The sequence below is a fragment of the Rhinopithecus roxellana genome, chromosome 7, assembly GCF_007565055.1.
Source record: "Rhinopithecus roxellana isolate Shanxi Qingling chromosome 7, ASM756505v1, whole genome shotgun sequence".
NCBI classification, from domain to species: Eukaryota; Metazoa; Chordata; class Mammalia; order Primates; family Cercopithecidae; genus Rhinopithecus; species Rhinopithecus roxellana.
Genome location: NC_044555.1, coordinates 138,274,844 through 138,294,904, shown reverse-complemented (window position 1 = coordinate 138,294,904; position 20,061 = coordinate 138,274,844). Strand labels below are relative to the sequence as shown.

The 20,061-nt window shown below is 44.8% G+C and overlaps 1 protein-coding gene across 2 annotated transcripts; it reads left to right on the top strand.

The window, feature by feature from the left end:
* The first annotated feature begins 1,414 nt into the window (after positions 1-1,414).
* On the top strand, positions 1,415-5,534 carry MAGEA10 (MAGE family member A10). 2 transcript variants are annotated; one of them, XM_010364283.2, is made up of 5 exons: positions 1,453-1,518; positions 3,005-3,103; positions 3,896-3,914; positions 4,143-4,216; positions 4,292-5,534. In XM_010364283.2, the coding sequence occupies exon 5, from the start codon at positions 4,357-4,359 to the stop codon at positions 5,461-5,463; it is 1,107 nt and encodes a 368-aa protein (XP_010362585.2). In that variant the 5' UTR covers positions 1,453-1,518; positions 3,005-3,103; positions 3,896-3,914; positions 4,143-4,216; positions 4,292-4,356; the 3' UTR covers positions 5,464-5,534. The 2 variants fall into 2 exon arrangements, with proteins under 2 accessions (XP_010362582.2, XP_010362585.2); XM_010364280.2 differs by lacking the exon at positions 3,896-3,914 and having other exon boundaries at positions 1,415-1,518.
* The last annotated feature ends 14,527 nt before the right edge of the window (positions 5,535-20,061 follow it).

The following is a 20,061-nucleotide window of genomic DNA, read 5'->3' as shown; positions in this document are numbered from 1 at the left end:
ATGAGCATCAAGTTCATATTGCTGACTTACACTCCAGAATCAATCCTGGAGGGGAGAAGGGAAAAACCATTATCAACACTCAACAAATTCTACACAGCAAAACCTGATAGAATCCTAAGGAGACTGCAGAATGTTGAACTGGACCTTGTGTTTGGAGTAGGGGGAGGGGAGGACAACAGTGCATTTGAGGAGGTCTGTAGCCTGCATAGATGGCAAGTAAGAGGATGAGTAGGAGGAAATATTTGAACTTCTGGCCCTGCTTTATTGCACAATCTGAGGCAGCACTTCACACCACGATGCCGTAGCTCTGGAGTGATATCAGGATCGCAGGAAAGATGGGGTTGATTGAGGGAATATGACTCTGGAGTCTGTTCTGCTAACCACCTGAAGCCATCGTAGTGACGACTGGTCTTTTTGAGAAATTATTAAAATATAAAGAATGGACTAGAAATAGAATAAACAGTGAACCACACAGAATAAGGTAGGTGTTCTTTCATGAAATGTTTTTTATATATATGTAAATTTATATATATGTATATATATATTATATATATATATACACTTGGCAGATATTTAAAATAAATATTTTTACTAGGAATGAGGGTTAGAAAACCAGACATCACTGCATTGGACTATAAAATGTCAGCTAAACTCAAAACAGCAGGACCTCCCCACACCCCCATGCTCAGCCTCTTGTAGAAAATATACCCTTTAGGACAAAAAGTTTGCCAAGTCTACTTCTGCCTTGGGAAGAGCTCCCTTAGGAAGGTGTGCGTCTTCTCCCAGAGGTCATTACAATCACGGGTGTTGCAGCTCCCCAGTGACCATCTGGCCTGGGACCCCCACCCATGCTTTGCAAGGGGTGCAGCTGGGTAAATGATCAGAGGTGACAGAAACAGAGCGTCTCCCACCCATCACTTCATCAAAGAGACAAGAGCCAGGAGGAAGACCCTCCTGAGTGAGGACCGAGGGTCAACTCACCCCACACAAAGGGTCCACAGAATCCAGCAAGCCCTTCCTGTCAGCCCTGGAAGACCTTGGCAATATTGTCACCCCAACCACAACCCTCCCCTCACTGTCACCTAGGAAGACTTCGAGTCAAGAGACATGGTGTAAGGTGGGCAGACATCCTCAGCACAAAACAGGGGTCCAGGCTTTTCCAGGCACCAAGGTCGAGACTGAAAGATCCCATCCCCACTCCCACCACGACCCACAGTCCCACGATCCCCATCCCAGTCCCCACCTCCACGCCCCTCCCCACACTCATCTTCACCACCAACCCTGCCCCAACCCCATTATCACCCCCTGCCCACCCCACCCGGACTCCCATCCCCCACTCCCACCCCAACTCCGGCAGAATCCACTCCGCCCCTGCTGTCAACCCAGGGAAGCCCCAGGGGCCGGATGTGACGCCACTAACTTAAGCCTCAGGGATCAGAGAGAAGCGAGGTTCTCGTTCTGAGGGACAGGCTTGAGATCGGCTGAAGAGAGCGGGCCCGGACTCTGTGAGGAGGTAAGGTGAGAGGCTGAGGGAGGACTGAGGACGCCCCCAACCCAGATAGAAAGCCCTAAAGAATTCAGCGCCGCCTCTGCTGCCAGCTCTGGACCACCTGAGGGCAGACTTCTCAGGCTGGGCTGTCACTCCCCACCCCCGCCCCCACTCTCTCTCGCTGCTTACGCCGCAGGGGACTCTGGGAGTCAGAGCTTGGTGTGACCAAGGCAGGGCTGGGAGCCACGCCTAGGTTCTGCCAGCATCAACGTCAGGACGCTTAGAGAGGGCTCTGCCCCTGATGTCAGCCCTGGGAAGCCCCAGTCATGGCGACCAGGAATGCAAATCCTGACGTAGGTATCTGGGGCTGACGGAGGGAAGGCGATATTGGTACCAAGAATGTGGCTTCAGGGGAGCAGAGGGTGGGCCCAGACCCTGCTGGGAAATGAGGGAGTGATGAAGGGATCCCAGGACAGGGTGCCCACCCCACCCCTGTCTCAGACTGAGATGCCTCCTCACTCGGCCTCAGGAATCCAAGGGACGGTGACTCAGGTCAGCGGCGGCGGGGCGGGGTAGAGGAGAGCAACTCTGCCAAGAGCCAAGGGGAGGAAGAAGAGAGAGGACTCAAGGGACCTTGGAGTCCAGATCGGTGGGGACCTCAGCCCCGGGTGGTTTCAGGCACGGTGGCCCATGTGATGTGTCTTTGCTGTGCCTTTGGAGTGTCAATGAGGAGAGGGCTACAGTCTGAGGAATGAAGCCTCAGGTCAGCAGAGGGAGGAGTCCCAGAGCCCTGAGGGAGGACTCAGCAGATCCCTGCATCTCAGAACTAGGAAATCTGTCCCTCCTATCAGCTCTGGAACCCCAGGCAGGACAGTGAGGAAGGGAAGTGGCCCCCACTTTCTCACCAGGGATCCCAGGGAGATGGTAGCCTTGGCGTACAAGACTCATACACGGTTCAGCAGGAGGGAAAGGGCTGGGCCCTGTCGGGAGTAAATCTGAATTTATTTGGGAGGACACCCAAATAAAGGAAGTCCCCGTCCTGTCCCCCTCCCCACTCCCCTTCCCCCCGCCAAATCTCGTCCTTCTGTCAGCTTTGGGAATCCCATGCACGTATGAACGTGTGGTGCCCCTCTTCCATTTCTGCCTCCCGGGTCTCAGGGTGATGAGGACCTTGGTCTGAGGGTTGCTGAAAAGTTATCACAAGATTCCACACTTGGTCAACAAAAGGAGGAGTTCCAGAATCTGCAGGACCCAAGGTGTGCCCCTTAGTGAGGACTGGAGGTACCTGCAGCCCACAAAGAAGGGATGCCACAGAGTCTGGCTTTCCCCTATTCTTAGCTCTGAGGGGACCTGATCGGGATTGACACTAAGTGGCAAGCTCAATTTTGCCACAGGCAGGAAGTTGAGGAACCCTCAGGGAAATGGAGTCTTGGTGTAAAGGGGAGATATCAGCCCTGGACACCCCACAGGGGTGATAGGATGTGGCTCCTTCTTATTTTTGTTTTGGAATCTCAGGGAGGTGAGAACCTTGCTCTCAGACGGTGACTGAAGTCAACACAGGGAGCCCCTCTTTTCTACAGACACAGTGAGTCGCAGGATCTGACAAGAGTCCAGGTAAGGAACCTGAGGGAAATTTGAGGGTATTCCCAACCCATAACACAGTTAGGGTCCCCACAGAAATCTGCCATGACCCTACTGTCACTCTGGAGAACCTAGTCAGGGCAGTCCGCTGAGGCACCCTGTCTTATACAAGGATCACTGGTCTCTGGGAGGGGGAGGTGTTGGTCTAAGGGAGCTGCACTCGGGTCAGCAGAGGGAGGGTCCCAGACCCTGCCAGGAGTCAAGATGAGTACTGAGGGGACACCATTCTCCAAATGCACAGGACTCAGCCCCACCCTGCCCCTCCGTCAGCCACAGGAATTCACAGGAAACTATGGGTAGATGGACTCCCCTCACTTCCTCTTTCCATGTCTCCTGGAGATAAGGCCTTGGTTTAAGGAAGTGGCCTCAGGTCAACAAAGGGAGGGTCCCAGGTCCTGTCAGGCATCAAGATGAAGACCAAGCAGGCTCCTAACCCCAGGACACGTGGACCCAGCTGAATATGGCCACATTTTACTGTCTTTTCTGGGAGGACCTCCACAGTTGTGACCAGATGTGGGTCCCCTCATGTCTTCTATTTTGTATTAGGGATGTAAACTTTTGATCTGAGAGTTTCTTAGACCAGCAAAGGGGCAGGGTCCAGGCTTCTCCAGGAGAAAGGTGAGAGCCCTGTGTGAGCACAGAGGGGACTACCCACCCCAGAGTAGTGCGGACCTCACAGAGTCCAGCCCACCCTCCTGACAACACTGGGAGGCTGGGGCTGTGCTTGCAGCCTGAACTCTTAGGGTCCCTCAATTCCTCTTCCAGGAGCTCCAGAGACTGTGAGGTGAGGCCTTGGTCTAAGGCAGTGTTTTCAGGTCACAGAGCAGAGAGGGCCCAGACAGTGCCAGGAGTCAAGGTGAGGTGAATGCCCTGAATGTGTACCAAGGGCCCCACCTGCTCCAGGACAAAGTGGACCCCACTGCATCAGCTCCAGCTACCCTACTGTCAGTCCTGGAGCCTTGGCCTCTGCTGGCTGCATCCTGAGGGAGCCATCTCCCACTTCCTTCCTCAGGTTATCAGGGGACAGGGAGACCAAGAGGTTAAGAGCTGTGGGACACCACAGAGCAGCACTGAAAGAGAAGACCTGTAAGTTGGCCTTTGTTAGAACCTCCAGGGTGTGGTTCTCAGCTGTGGCCACTTACACCCTCCCTCTCTCCCCAGGCTTGTGGGTCCCCATCGCCCAACTCCTGCCCGCTCTCCCACCTGCTACTCTGATCAGAGTCATCATGCCTCGAGCTCCAAAGCGTCAGCGCTGCATGCCTGAAGAAGACCTTGAATCCCAAAGTGAGACACAGGGCCTCGAGGGTGCACAGGCTCCCCCAGCTGTGGAGGAGGATGCTTCATCATCCACTTCCACCAGCTCCTCTTTTCCATCCTCTTTTCCCTCCTCCTCCTCCTCCTCCTCCTCCTGCTATCCTCTAATACCAAGCACCCCAGAAAAAGTTTCTGCTGATGAAGGGACACCAAATCCTCCCCAGAGTGCTCAGATAGCCTGCTCCTCTCCCTCGGTCATTGCCTCCCTTCCATTAGACCAATCTGATGAGGGCTTCAGCAGCCAAAAGGAGGAGAGTCCGAGCACCCTACAGGCCCTGCCAGACAATGAGTCTTTACCCAGAAGTGAGATAGATGAAAAGGTGACTGATTTGGTGGAGTTCCTGCTCTTCAAGTATCAAACAAAGGAGCCGATCACAAAGGCAGAAATACTGGAGAGTGTCATAAAAAATTATGAAGAACACTTCCCTGTGATATTCAGTGAAGCCTCCGAGTGCATGCTGCTGGTCTTTGGCATTGATGTAAAGGAATTGGACCCCACTGGCCACTCCTTTGTCCTTGTCACCTCCCTGGGCCTCACCTATGATGGGATGCTGAGTGATGTCCAGAGCATGCCCAAGACTGGCATTCTCATACTTATCCTAAGCATAATCTTCATAGAGGGCTACTGCACCCCTGAGGAGGTCATCTGGGAAGCACTGAATATGATGGGACTGTATGATGGGATGGAGCACTTCATTTATGGGGAGCCCAGGAAGCTGCTCACCCAAGATTGGGTGCAGGAAAACTACCTGGAATACCGGCAGGTGCCTGGCAGTGATCCTGCACGGTATGAGTTCCTGTGGGGTCCAAGGGCCCATGCTGAAATTAGGAAGATGAGTCTCCTGAAATTTTTGGCCAAGGTAAATGGGAGTGATCCCAGATCCTTCCCACTGTGGTATGAGGAGGCTTTGAAAGATGAGGAAGAGAGAGCCCAGGCCAGAATTGCCACCACAGATGATACTACTGCCATGGCCAGTGCAAGTTCTAGTACTACAGGCAGCTTCTCCTACCCTGAATAAAGTAAGACAGATTTTTCACTGTGTTTTAGAAGGCATGTCAAATACCACATGATCTCACTCATATGTGGAATAAAAACAGAAGTTGATATCGTGGAAGTAGAGAGTAGAACAGTAGTTACCAGAGATTGGGGAGAGGAAGGAGAAGAGGGGCTTGGAAGCAGTTAGCCAACATGGAAAATTACATTTAAACAGGAGGAATAAATTCTAGTGTTCTGTTGCGTAGTAGGATGACTATAGTTAACATTAAGATATTGTATATTACAAAACAGCTAAAAGGAAGGCTTTTCAATATTGTCACCACAAAGAAGTGATAAACGCATGAGGTGATGGATACACTACCTGATTTGATCATTATACTACATATACATGAATCAGAACATCAAATTTTACCTCATAAATATCTACAATTACATGTCAGATTTTTTTTTTGTTTTTTTGTTTTTGTTTTTTTTTTTTAATTTACGAAAACAAATGACAAGAGAAATCAATGAAGTATGCAGTGGAGGGCCAGGCTGAGGCTGAGGAAAATACGGTGCATAACATCTTTGTCTTACTGTTCTCTTTGCATAACTTGAGAACTTCTTTTCTTTTCTTCTTGGTATTTCTTCTTCTTCCTCTTCCTCTTCCTCCTTCTTCTTCTCTTCTCTTCTCTTCTCTTCTCTTCTCTTCTATTCTCTTCTTTCTTCTCTCTCCTTCTCCTTCTTCTTTTTTCTTTTTTTGTTTAAACAGAGTCTCACTCTATTGCCCCAGCAGGAGTGCCGTGGCAGTCTCAGCTCACTGCAACTTCCGCCTCCTGGGTTCAAGGGATTCTCCTGCCTCAGTCTCCTGAGTAGCTGGGATTACAGGTGTGTGCCACCATACCTGGCTACTTTTTGTATTTTTTAGTAGAGACGAGGTTTCACCATGTTGGCCAGGCTGGTCTCGAACTCCTGACCTCAGGTAATTCGCCCGCCTCAGCCTCCCAAAATGCTGGGATAACAGGTGTGAGCCACTGCATCCAGCCTCTTATTGGTATTTTAAAATGTTGTTACTTTTACTAGAAAGTTTATGAGCTTCAGAATCTAAGGTCACACATTTATTTCTGTTTATCCAGTTTAAGAAAGAGTTTTGCTATTCTGTAAAACAAACTGGGAACCCTTCTATCTTATTTGTAATCTGTAATAAAATAACATGGAACTAGAATAGTAATTTTCTTGGACATATAAAAAAATAGTAAAATAGAGAAAATAATTTTAAGTGTTAGTGTTTTTATTTGCTTATTATTTTTATTTTGTCGTCCTGCAAAGTTAGAAGTTATATCCCTGGATCTTTGTTAAGTCGAAATTAAACTGTAATAAATGAAACCTTTGCTCACTGGTACATTTTTTTCCCCAAACATCCACTGAGCATCTGGTCTTTGGAAGGCCCTGGGTCTGCAGTGGAAATGTTAAGTCAGAACCACCTTTACCCATAGGTTGGTAGAGTCTAGGGGCTGCAGTCAAGTAATAAGGTGATGAGATATCCTCTAAGACCTAGAGGAAAAGTAAGACAGGGGTGAGGATATTGGGCTGTAGGTGACAGTGGTCACATACATCTCCTGAGCGAGGACTTTTGGGGCTTTGAGAAACTGCAGTTCCTTCTGGTGAAGATGAATCCAAAGAAGCTGGGTGGTGCCAGGGTCAGAGCCTAAAACATAGTTGAGAGAGAAAATCCCAGGATGTAAAACTGCTTTGAGCAGTTCCTTTTGGGTGGTGGATGAACAGAGAAGAGTCCACCTGGGGCAGGAATGGAAGGTGTTCTGCACTCTTGTCTCAGTGCAGTTGAACATAGCACAATAACTAGGTGATAGATGCTCATCTTATGCAAGGGTCTCCTGAGAGATAAGGATCTCATAATAAATAAGCCTATGAATAGATGCCTAGAAGTTAGCTGACTCCATTAGAGAAACATTTGAATTGAGTCATTTTTTGTGTAATTTGTACAACACTAAGCAAGGGCTAGAATTTGAGTGGTGATGAAATGAATGAAAATCATGATTTGGATGGAAAAGAACCTTGGAGAGAGGGAAGGAGTTGATACTTGACTCATATTCCATGAGCTTTGAGCAGCATCCAGCAGGGAGAAACTCCTGCACATGAAATTTTGAAAATACATCCTCTTAAGAGGGAAAATTTACTGAGTTTTATTTATGAAGCAACATTTGTGACTGATTTGGGATTCCACATCCCATTGAGCTGCATATTCTGAGATGTACTGGATAATAATGACAACAAAAAATGCTGAGTAGACCGTGGTGGGATTTGAGGTCAAATAATATTAGAAATAACAGCCATCTGCCATTCATTAAACTTCTAAATATGCCAGGCCCTAAGCCAGGTGCTTCACTTATATTGCTCATACTCCAGTAGTCCTATTGGACAGGGCTTATCACATCTGCTTCACAGATAAAGAACCCAAGGCTCACAGGGCTTGGGCATTTCCCAGAACCACATGGCTAGTAAGTAACAGGGCTGAAACCAGACTGCTGGTCTGAATTTCTGTAGAGCCCATGCTGTTCCCACTCTTCCCAGCTTGAGGCCAACCTCCTGAATAATACTTCATTTCTCTTCTCAGCACTGTACTATATCTTTCAGGTGACAAAAATAGGGACTCTGAGTCCAAGGTATCAGTAGTAGGCCTAGAGAAGGTGACAATGAGAATCAAACACCATTTCAGGGCGGCCTGTTGACCTTATTAATCCAGGGACCTCCTGTGTCAATCCCCAGGGTTCCTTGAGAGCTGACTCTACCCAGGAGCTGGCACTTCTGTTCAGAGCCAGCACTTCCCCACATTACAGCACCCTTTGCCTGGTTTCCCCAGTGTTCCCTCCTATGAAAATCTGGAACCTGGCCTGCTGCATAGCTTGTCACTGTGGTCTCTGCTAAAGGCTGTGCCCAGAACACAGTAGAGAAGCCCAGAATCGCCTGCTCTCCCTGTGACACAGAGCATGCCTACACCCTGCAGAAGTACTCTGAGTGTTCTGCCCCATTCCCAGAAAGCTCTCTTATAGCAGATGTCTAAATATCAGTGCCCAAAGCCAAATTTATGTAGAAATTTACGTTGAAAGGGCCGTTCAACTTCTCCTCTGCTTTCAAAGGATTTGGTCAGGAGCCGGGGAAGGAGAGCAGACAGGACATCCTCAGCTGGCAAGGAGCATTAGGAGAATGCAAGGAAGAGCAATTACCAGAGTCCATGAAAGAGACCACCTGTGAAATCAAGTCCACAGAGCCCCAGGCAGGCTGCCACTCAGCTCTGAATCCAGATTTCAGCCCCATGGTGACAGAGACCTGAGGGAGAGAAGTGGGAAGTGGCGAAGAAGGACAGGGCAACAAACAGGGATAGACTTGGGAAATCTGGACACCATCATCGTCAACAGGATGTGGCTCTGTGATCTTAATGGGCAGGACTGTTGGTTGAAAGCATTAGCGGCATGCTGGACACCTTATGCTCTTTCAAGATTCCCCTCCCTCTGTCAGAAAGAATATGGCTGGCTCCCTGCATCATTCTGGGTGAGCTACTTCTCTTGACCACTCTGGTGGTCCTGTGCACCCTTGCCAGCATCCCAGGGCTGGGACCTGTATTTATGCCTACTGGGGCTGGTGAATTATCCCCTGGGGACCCTCCATAGAGGTTGGGCTATGTGCCTGGGTTGCTGACTGATGATCAACAGCTGAGACTCACCAGGAATGCCAATGATCAGTGGAAGGTGGTAGTGGGGCTGCGTGGAGGGGAAATTGGAGGAAGAGTGCCCTGGGACTAATCAGTTCAGACTCTGCAGATGAAGGGTTTGTGTGGACATGCCTTGAAAATAATCCAGCTGGTGTCCCCAACTCATATGGCCTCCTGTGTCTTCTGAGCTCTTGGCACACAAGGGGACAGGTGTCTTGGGGCATAATCACTGGCCCCTGTTGCCACCAGACACTGTCTGGGGTAGAGGGCTGGCCAAAGGTGTGGACATGGGCAAGTTGGATGGAAACCCTGTGGAGATTGCAGCCTTCATTGTTAAACTGATAGAACATGTAGGGTCCAATGCAAAAAGCATCATGCACCATCCTGCTGGGAGCATCCTCACCTCCAAGACACTGTTTGGGCCTGAGGAGAAGTCATCTGCAGTGACCCTGTCATGGTATTTTCCACAAGAATTCTGAACTGAAGTGAGCACAGGTAAGGGAACTGTGGGTTTCTTTATGAAGGCAGGAGGCCCACACAGGGGCCAGTTCCACACTTTGAATCAGCGAATTCCCATGCCTGATAATTTCATTCATTCATTCATTCATTCATCCAGCAAACTTATTGAATACATGCTGAGGAAATACGAGGTAACGAAACAATGTGACAAGGCCCTTAATCCAGTCTGTGGGGGATGTAGGGGAGATGGTGAGGTGGTATGAGTCACTCATCTGAGTCAAGGAGGCCAGGAAAGTAGAGCCATACTTGGGGGCAGGCCTTGCACAAGAAAGGGAGGGACAGCCTATGACCAGGTCAGCAAGCTGGCCTTCTATGACACTATTGATCTTCTTCGATGCTGCCTGTGTGTGAAAGCAACCACCACTTTCTGTGCCCACCTGCCTTTGTTAATACGGAAAGTGCTCATGGTTGGCAGATGCTTACTTCTGCTCACCTCAAGTCACTTCTACTTGAGGGTTTTACTGCAAAAGCACAGGAAGAAACTTTTGGGGATGATGAATATATTTTGCACCTTCACTGTGGTTATAGTTTCATGGGACTATGTATTTGTCAAAACTCTCTGAATTGTTCCTCAGTATTTCAGAGAAAAAGTAAGCACGAAACCAGGAAAGATATAGATTACCTGATTAAAATTATAAACAAACAAACAAATAAAGATCGCATCCAATTATAGCAGAATAAACGTTCCTCTCAAGTGTGCATAAAATATTTACCAAGATAGATGGTATTCTGGGCCATAAAACAAATCTTACAAATTGAAAATATTAGAAATAATAAAAAGCATATTCTTGAAGATGCTTCTTGAAGATCATAAGGTAGTTAAGCTCAAAATCAAATACAAAGACAACTGAAAAATGCTCAAATATTGTAAATTTTAAAATATACTCCTAAATAACCTATGGATCAAAGAGGGAGTCTTAGGAGAATTTTAGAATATACATTAAGTTGAATGAAAATAAAAATATAAGTACAAAAAATTGAGGGATTCAGCTAAAGTAGTCCTTGGCGAAAATGTATAGCGTATTTTAAATATTTATATTAGAAAATAAAATCTAAAATCAATAACCAAAACTTCCACTCTAGGAAACTAAAGAAAGAAGAGCAAGTTGAATTTAAAGGAATTGAAGAGGATCCCACCTTCCTCCCTTCCCAAACTCCCACCTCTTCCCTCCTTCCTCCCTCCCCACCATCCTAGAACACACACACACACACACACACACACACACACATCATTTTACAACAGGTTCTTTTTATTTTGATCACCATGGGGTGTACCCTGTGGGGTGTAAAATGTACTGTAGACCCTGTTGGCTATTTATTTAGGGTTAGACCTCTGGAAACTTTTCAGGTAAATCCGAGTTCTCTGGTCTTGCCCTGAAATTACTGGTTGTCCAGGGAGATTTTTTTGTTGTTTGTTTGTTTGTTTTCCTGGAATTCCTGAAAAGGTTTCCTTTTCCCTTCCTGGTGGTCTTAGGAACCTGAAAGGACAACAGGGAGATCACAGAAGGGGACTGATTTTGGGGAAGAGGATGGAGGAGGGGTGGGAACAGGGACTTCAGAAGAAGGGGTACAGGCTGGGGTGGGGGTGTGCCAGGCGAGGACAGGTAGGAGTCTTGGGAGGGAGGAGTCAAGGGGAAAACTAAGAGGAGCTTCTCTCACCTTGATAGGACTTAGACCTAGTTTGACAGGGGGCCTTCCTGTTCCTTGCCTCCTTGGTGTTGTCAGGTGGTTGTTCTTTGACACTTGGGCTGGAGGTTTGTTGTTTCCTGGTCATCTTCACCATATCAGTGTCACTCAATCGTCTACTCCACGCCTCCTGGCCTCCCTATATATATGCTCCCTTCCACAGTGACAATAGGCCATACCCATGAGCTTTGATGGATCAGCAAGCCACTACCCAGCCAATGGTGGCTCTGAGGGGTGAGAGGCTTAGACATCACAAAGCACCACAAGGACATTGTCATGGGTGGGAGAGGGGAAGGGGCATGGGGAGAGGGAAAAGGGGAGTCTGATGACAAAGCCAGGATGCTCTGATTGAAGAAAAAGGGGACATTTCTTTAGCACTCCTAAAGAGCTTTCCCAAACTGAGTAGCGGTGCTCCTTTCCTCCCATGTTCAACTTGGGTGGGTCACATGGCAGGGAGAGAGTAATTCCTCTAAGCCTTTTCCCAAAGTCACCCCATTTCAGTGCTTCCTTCTGTGTTCTCCCACCATTATCTAGTTTTTGTATGTCTTACCAGAAATCTCTCCAAGGTAGTCTGAGTGTGTTTAAATATATGTGTAGATGTGAATCATCCTACTTCCCTCCTAAAAATTTCTCTTATGCATCTTGAGGACCACTCATTTGCATACTACCAAGGAACCTTTCCATATTACCGATGGAAAAGTATCTTTAGAAGTCTCCTGGGGTTTCAGTTTTCCCCAGTCTGAAATCACGGCGTTCAAGCTGTCAAACTCCAGTGAACACGCTTGTTCCACTGGATATCTTATGTGTCTTCTTTCAACTGTGGGGTCATGCTCATCTCAGTAGATGTAGTACCCAGGCATGGATTTTAACAGTGTAGAGTGAATGAGGCAGATTTTCATGCCAGAAATTATGCAGGATATTTGCATGTAGGAAACTGAAACCTAAGACTGACGAGTTCATGGAACAGGGCAGTGTTGAGAATAGTTCAAAAATGTGCCTGAGGTTCTGTCCAGTGTAATAAGTTTTTTTAAAAGGCCTTCATATTGGAAAGGGACAAATAAAACTGTCCTTATTTGCAGAAAATAAGAGTATATAGAGACAATTCTATCTATCTAAAAAAAGCTTCTAAAACTAATAAGAGTTTAGCAATGTCGCTGGATATAGATCATTATACTTGTGGTTTTATACTAGCAGTGAGCAATTGGCAATTGAGACAAAAACAACGCAATTTAAAATAGCATTAGACAATAAATATTAAGTGGATAAATATGATAGAAGATGTATCAGATCGATCAATTGAAAACTATAAAACATTAAGAAGATGAATTTAATGAGGATCTAAGTAAGCAGAGACATAACCTTTATTCATGAGTCAAAAGACTGAATATTAAGATGTCACTTGCCCTCAAAGTTTTCGATAGATTCAATGCAATAAAAATCAAAATTCCAGAATTTTTTAAACATAAATTGAGAGGCTGACTCTAACATTCATATAGAAGTGTAAAGGCCCTAGAATAGCCAAAGAAAACTTTAAAAAATAGAACAAAGTTGGGGGAGTTACCCTACTTCATTTCAAGGCTTATAAACTAACAATGATCAGTATAGTGTGGAATTGTCATAATTATAGCAGTGTATCAATGGAAGAGAATAAAGTCCAGGAATGGATCCACATGTATATGCATATATAGACAACTAATTATTGATAAAGATGCAAATGAAGATTAGAGGAGAGAAATGATAGTGTATTCGACCATTTGATCTGAAACAATTGGATATCCATATGCAAAACTAAATTGCAGTCCATACTCTATCTATCTATCTATCTATCTATCTATCTATCTATCTATCTATCTATCTATCTATCGAATCTATCTATCAAGGGAGAGAGAGAAAGAAAGATATTTTAAGGAATTGTCTCAGGTGACTATGAGGTCTGATAATCCAAAATCTGCAGGACAGGCCAGCAGGCTAGAAACCGACACAGCGTTTTGATGTTCCAATCTTGTGGTGGAATTCCTTCTCCAGGAAACCTCGGTCTTCAACTGATTGGATGAGGCGCACCCACATTATGGAGGTAAAATGCTTTACTTAAAATCAACTGATTGTAAATGTTGATCACATGTACAAAATACCTTCACAGCAACAGCTAGGCTAGTGTTTGACCACACAACTGATTACTATAGCCTAGAAAAGTTGACACATAAAACTAGCCATTGCACATACCTTGCCCCATACAAAAATGTAACTCAAAATGAATCGTAGCCTCAAATGTCAAAATTTTTTTTTCTAGGAGATAACAGAAGAAAATTTTTACAACCTGGGGTTATGTCTTAGTCAGCTTTGGCTTCCATAACAAAATGGCATGGATTATTTAGCTGAAGCAACAGAAACTTTGTTTTTTTTCACAGTTTTGGAGACTAAAAGTCACAGATAAAGGACTGGAGGGGTGGGTTTATTATTCCCAGCTTGTAGATGGCCCGTTCTCATTATGTTCATTCTTTTCCTTTCATCTGCACATGTGCATAGAGAGAGGGAGAAGGGGGGGGGGAGAGAGAGAGAGAGAGAGAGAGAGAGAGAGAGAGAGAGAGCACTCATGCAAGCACAAGAGTGCTTTCTTGTGTCCCTTCTTATAACCACACTAATCCTGTGGAATCAAGCCCCCACCCTTATGACTTCTTTTAATATTAATTACTTTCTTAGAGGCCCCATCTCCAAATAGAGACACCCTGGGGCTGAGGGCCTCAAATATGAATTTGATAGAGGACATAACCATTAGCAAAGAATAAACACATAGATTAATAAAACAGAATAGAGCTCAGAAACAGACTGGCAGACATATAGTCAGGTGAATTGCAACAAAGGCAATAATGGTAAAAGCATAGTTTTTTCCAACAAGTGGTGCCTGAACAATTGGACATCTAGACACAAATAATAATAATAATAACCTAGACATATCCTGACAAATTTCACAAAAATCAACTCAAAATACATCATAGATCTAATGCAAAATGCAAAAACCATACAACTTCTATAAGAAAGCATAAGAGAAAATCTACATAAATTTGAGTTTGATGATGAGTTTTAAAATTCAGCAGCAAAAGTATCATCAATGAAGGAAAAATTAGCCAAGTTGGACGTTATTGAAATAAAAATCTTATGTTCTTTAAAAGACAGAGTTAGCAGAATAAAAACAGAAGCTACAGACTAGTAGAAAACATCTGTAGTACACATATGTGATGAAGAACTTGTCTCTACAATATACATGATTTCCTAAAACTCAACAATAGAAAATAAACGAAAATAGTTGAAGATCTGTACAGACACTCCACCAAAGAAGATATACAGACGGCAAATAAGCATAGTAAAAGTCCTGGACGTCCTTTGTCATTAGAGATTTGTGTACTAAAATCTGAAACCACCATACACCTATTAGAATGTCTAAAATAAAAAAAAAAAAAGACTAATTGCTAGTGAAGATGTGGAGCAACAGAAACTCTCATTCACTGATGGTGGAAATGCAAAATGGTGCAGCCACTTTGGAAGACAGTTTGGAATTTTCTTAAAAAAACTGAGCATAGTCTTACGATAAGATTCAGCAATCCTACTCCTAGGTATTTACCCAACTGATTTGAAAACTTATGCCTACATGAAAATTTGTATGTGAATGTGTACAATAGCTTGTTTCATAATCACCAAAACTACAAGCATCCAAGATGTATTTCTTTTGGTGAATGGATAAAAACCATAGATTAAAAAACAGAATAGAGCCCAGAAATAGACCTGCACACATATATTCAGGTGATTTATAACAAAGCACTAATGCTGAAAGTATAGTCATTCCAACAAATGGTGCATGAAAAATTGGACATCTATACACAAACAATAATAATAATAATAACCTAGACAAATCTTTAGGTATTTCACAAAGATTAACTCAAACTACATCATAGACCTAATGCAAAATGCAAAAATTATACGACTTCTATAAGAAAACAAGAGAAAATTTACATAATTTTAAGTTTGGTAAAATGTTTGTAAATTCAACACCAAAAGTGAAAGTAACAATGAGCACACGTAGCACCGAGATGTAAATTTCTAGAACCATTTCCCATTAAAAGGAACCAGATCTCTGGAGAAATGGCTTAGTTTAGGACTGGGGCAGAGCATAAACCCAATAAGTCTAGAGCATCTTGTAGTCCTAGAAATGGAGGGCTGAAGAATATAATAAAGGACATCACAGTGTTGTATTCAGTCAAATCCAGACTATGGAAAACTGGAAAGAACACAAGATCCGTTTCTTTCCAACAACAAGAAAACGGGTCATGTGGAGCGGACCTACAGATGATGGAAGACCTAAGGGGTATGACCAAAAAATCACTATATAATACTATATTTGGGTACTCATACAAAGAAACACAATTTTTATAAAGTGTAAGTCTACCAGATAAGTGTGTAAAACAGTTGAACATTTGATAATCATTTATCTTTTAGAAATGAAAATAATATTAGGTTTTTGTTTAATACAAAGTCCCTATCTTTTAAAAATATCATATTAAATTATTTAGAGATGAAATCGTGTGATGTCTTAGATTTGCTCCACGTTACTCCAGCAGCTTAGATGCAGGTAGGTGAGTGTCTAACTGGAAACAGATTTGCCGTGTAGTTAAGGTTATTGATGCTGAGTGTCAGATACACTGGGTTCACTATATTAGTCTCTCTATTAATCTATATGTGTGAGGCTTTCCCTAATAAAACATTTTTATCATAAATATCACTCCACTAAAAGTTAAATCGTAAGTGAAACTGATCACTTTGTTGAAACAAATAAATAAGTCACCAAACTGATCCAAAAAGAAAACCTTAGTTAAACTATACAAACTGAAACTATACAAGCTTAAACTATTCAAAGCTCAAGCCACCCTCAAACGTTCCATATTAATCAGTTTTGGAGGCCGATTCTACTAAATGATCAGGGGAAACTAACCACCATCTTATCTCAGCTCTTCCAACGCACACAAAATATAGACAATTGTTCATTTCGTTTTCTCAGACGAGCCCTCTTGGATTCAAAAAACAGATGAGGACCACCTCCCACCCCTGATATAAAAAACACATCAAGCAAGCTCTGTTGCATAGCAGCAAATATCTTATGTAAATTAGTATAATATTAAATGAACAAACAGGCTCTGCCCAAGGAAAGAGAATATGATTCCACATTAGGAAAAAAAGTTTCATTGTAATTCTTTACATACAAACTAGAGTAGAAAAAAATTCGATTGTGTCAATTGGTACAGAAAAAGCTTTTGAAAGAAATTCTATGAGTTCGTGGTAAAAATATTTAGTTACCCTATATTGAAAGATAACTTCTATTTCCTAAAATCAACAGCAAACATACTTAAAGTGAAATGTTCAAAGAATTATTAATGTCAGGAATAAGAAGTAGATGTAGGCTATTATCTCTGTGTTTTAAATCATCATTGAGACACAAAGGCAGAGCTGTAAGTATTAAAATAAATAAGCTGTGTGAAATTGGAAAAATACATAATGTTTAGTGATGATACCAGTATCAGTCTTGAAAATTCAAAGGAATAGGCAAGTGGAATATTCAGGTGAATGGGCTTTCAGAAAGAGGTGTGTAACAGATTACCATAGCAAAATCAAAATCTTTGACATGTGAAAGCAATACTTAATTAGAACAAATAATAGAAAATATGCCATTTGCAATAGTAACAAAATCCAATAATTACCTGCAAAGAATCCTAACAAAAATGTATAATGTCTTTCTAGAGGCAACTATCAAAGTATACTGATAGATTCAGGTTAAAAGGGTCTGAAATAAAGAGGACCATAACCTATTCATTGATGGGAAACAGAACATTGCAAAAATGTCAATTATACTTAAATTATTTACAGTTTAGTGCCTTACCTGTAGCCGCCAAAATTATAATCAAATTTGGGCTGCTATTCTCTGCTTCCCAAATCAACCCTGGAAAATTATAGAAGGGAAAAAGAAAGAGAAAAAAAAAACAATATCAGCAAAAAAATCTAAACAACAAAATAGAGAAAGCCCTGGGTAAGACTGAAGACTATGTTGAACTGATACTTGTGTTTGGGACAGTGTTGGTTGGAAGAGGGTCAGCAGCAGAGATGTAGGAGAGGTCTGTAGCCTGCCTATACGGCAGATGACTGAACGAATAGACTGAACATTTTTAAATTTCCACCTCACTTCACTGCACAATCTGAAGCACCACCTCAAAACACAATGCCAGTAGCCCCAGAGTAATACCAGGACACCAGGAAAACTGTGTTGGTTAAGGCAATATGGCTCCGGAGTTCTGCTAATAACAGTGTGTAACCAACATAGTGGGAAAGGATTTGCGTTTTAAAAAATTGTTTCAACAGAATATAAAGAATGGAACAGAAGCAGAATAGAATGTCAGAGTAAATCATGCATACTAAGGGTAGGTATTCTTTCACATAAATAAATACATATATTGCTACCTACATATGTACTTGGAAAATACATAAAACATATTTCTTTGATGGAGAGAATGAATCATTTAGGACAAAACGTTTGCAAAGTCTACCTCTGGCTGGGGAGGAACCCCTGTGAGAAGGTGTGTCTTCTCCCAGAGGTCATTACAATCACGGGTGCTGCAGCTCCCCAGGGACCATCTGGCCTTGGACCCGTAACCATGCTCTGCAAGGGGTACAGCTGGGCAAATGCTCAGAGGTGACAGAAACAGAGCATCTCCCACCCATCACTTCATCAAAGAGCCAGCAGCCAGGAGGAGGACTCTCCTGAGTGAGGACTGAGGGTCCAACTGCCCCCACAGAGAGGGGCCACAGAATCCAGCTCAGTCCCTTCTGTCAGCCCTGGAAGACCCTGGCAATGTTGTCACCCTGACCACATTTCTCAGAGTCAGAAACTTGGTCTGAGGGAAACAGACACCATAAACAGAGAACAGGGGCCCAAGCTCTGCCAGGCATCAATGTCAATAAGGAAGAAGATCACTACTATTCTTGCTGCCCTCTTTCTTCCACCTTGCCTAGTTCACAAGACAAAAGAGATAAAGCAAAAAGTTAGAAAGAAACAAAAGTAAGATAAATAGCCAGACAACCTTGGCACCACCACCCGACCCTAGGAGTTAAAAAAAAACGTAATAATAATATCAACCCCTGACCTAAACTACTTGTGTTATCTGTAAATCCCAGACACTGTATGAAAAAAGCACTGTAAAACTTTTTGTTCTGTTAGCTGATGCATGTAGCCCCCAGTCACGTTTCCCACGCTTCCTCGATTTATCACGACCCTTTCATGTGGACCCCTGAAAGTTGTAAGCCTTTTAAACGGCCAAGAATTTCTTTTTCAGGGAGCTCGGCTCTTAAGACGCGAGTCTGCGGACTCTCCCGGCCTAATAAAAAACCTCTTACTTCTTTAATCCGGTGTCTGAGGATTTTTGTCTGCGGCTTGTCGTGCTACATCAGGACCCTGAGAAATGGCAGGCTTCCCCACCCCCACCCCCACCACGACCCACAGTGCCATGATCCCCATCGCCACCCCCAACCCCATCCTCAACACCAAGACCGCCACCCCGCACCGCCACTCCCACCCACATTAAGGCAGGATCTGGTTCTGCCCTTTCTGTCAACCCAGAGAAGCGCCAGGTGGCCCGGATGTGATGCCACTGAATTGTGCATTGGAGGTCAGAGAGAAGCCAGGTTCTTGGGCTTAGGGGCAGCTTGAGGTTGGTGGAAGGAAGCAGGCCCAGGCTCTGTGAGGGGTCAAGGCGAGAGGCTGAGAAAGGCCTGAGGACACCCCACCCCAGATAGAGAGCCCCAAATAATCCAGCACCGCTCCTGCTGCCAGCCCTGGAATACCCAGGAGCAGACTTCTCAGGCAGGGCAGCCCCCAGCCCCCCGCAGCTTAAGCCCCAGGGTATTCTGGAGACAGAAGCTGATGTGACCAGGGAAGGGCTGGTTAGGAGAGGGCAGCGTCCAGGCTCTGCCAGGCATTAACATCAGGAATGTAATGGAGGGTTGAGGGTCCCTCTCCTCTATTCCCATCCCCTACCACATTCCCATTCCCATCTTCATTCCCAACCCCATCATCACCCCCATTCCCCAACAGCACCCTCATCCTCCCCAGCCCCCACCATCCTCATCCCTACCCCATCCCCACCCTCATCTCCCCAACCCTTACCCCCCTATAGTCCCATCCTGGCAGAATCCGGGTCTGCCCCTGCTGTCAACCCAGGGAAGCCCTGGGCCAGATGTAATGCCACTGATTTGCGCATTGGAGGTTAGAGGGAAGCGAGCTTCTTGGTCTGACCAGCAGCTTTGGATTGGCAGAGGGAAGCAGGCCCAAACTCTGTGAGGAAGCAAGGTGAGAGCTGAGGGAGGGCTCAGGATGCCCCCATCCCAGATAGAGGGCCCCAAATAATCCAACTTCGCCCCTGCTGCCAGCCCTGGACCACCTGGGGGCAGACTTCTCAGTCAGGGCCACCCCCAGCACCCTGCCAACCCCGTCACTTAAGCTGCAGGGGACTCTGGAGTCAGAGCAGGGCTGCTTAAGAGAGGGCAGGGCCCAAGCTCTGCCAGGCATCAAAGTCAGGACCCTAAGTTAGGGCTGAAGGCCCCCTACTCCCATTCCCATCCCCCACTCCATCCCCTTTTCCATCTGCACTCCTAACCCCATTCCCTACC

What these genes read in the sequence shown, in the direction of transcription:
- MAGEA10 (XM_010364280.2), top strand. Translation starts at nt 4,357, where the DNA reads ATGCCTCGAGCTCCAAAGCGTCAGCGCTGCATGCCTGAAGAAGACCTT.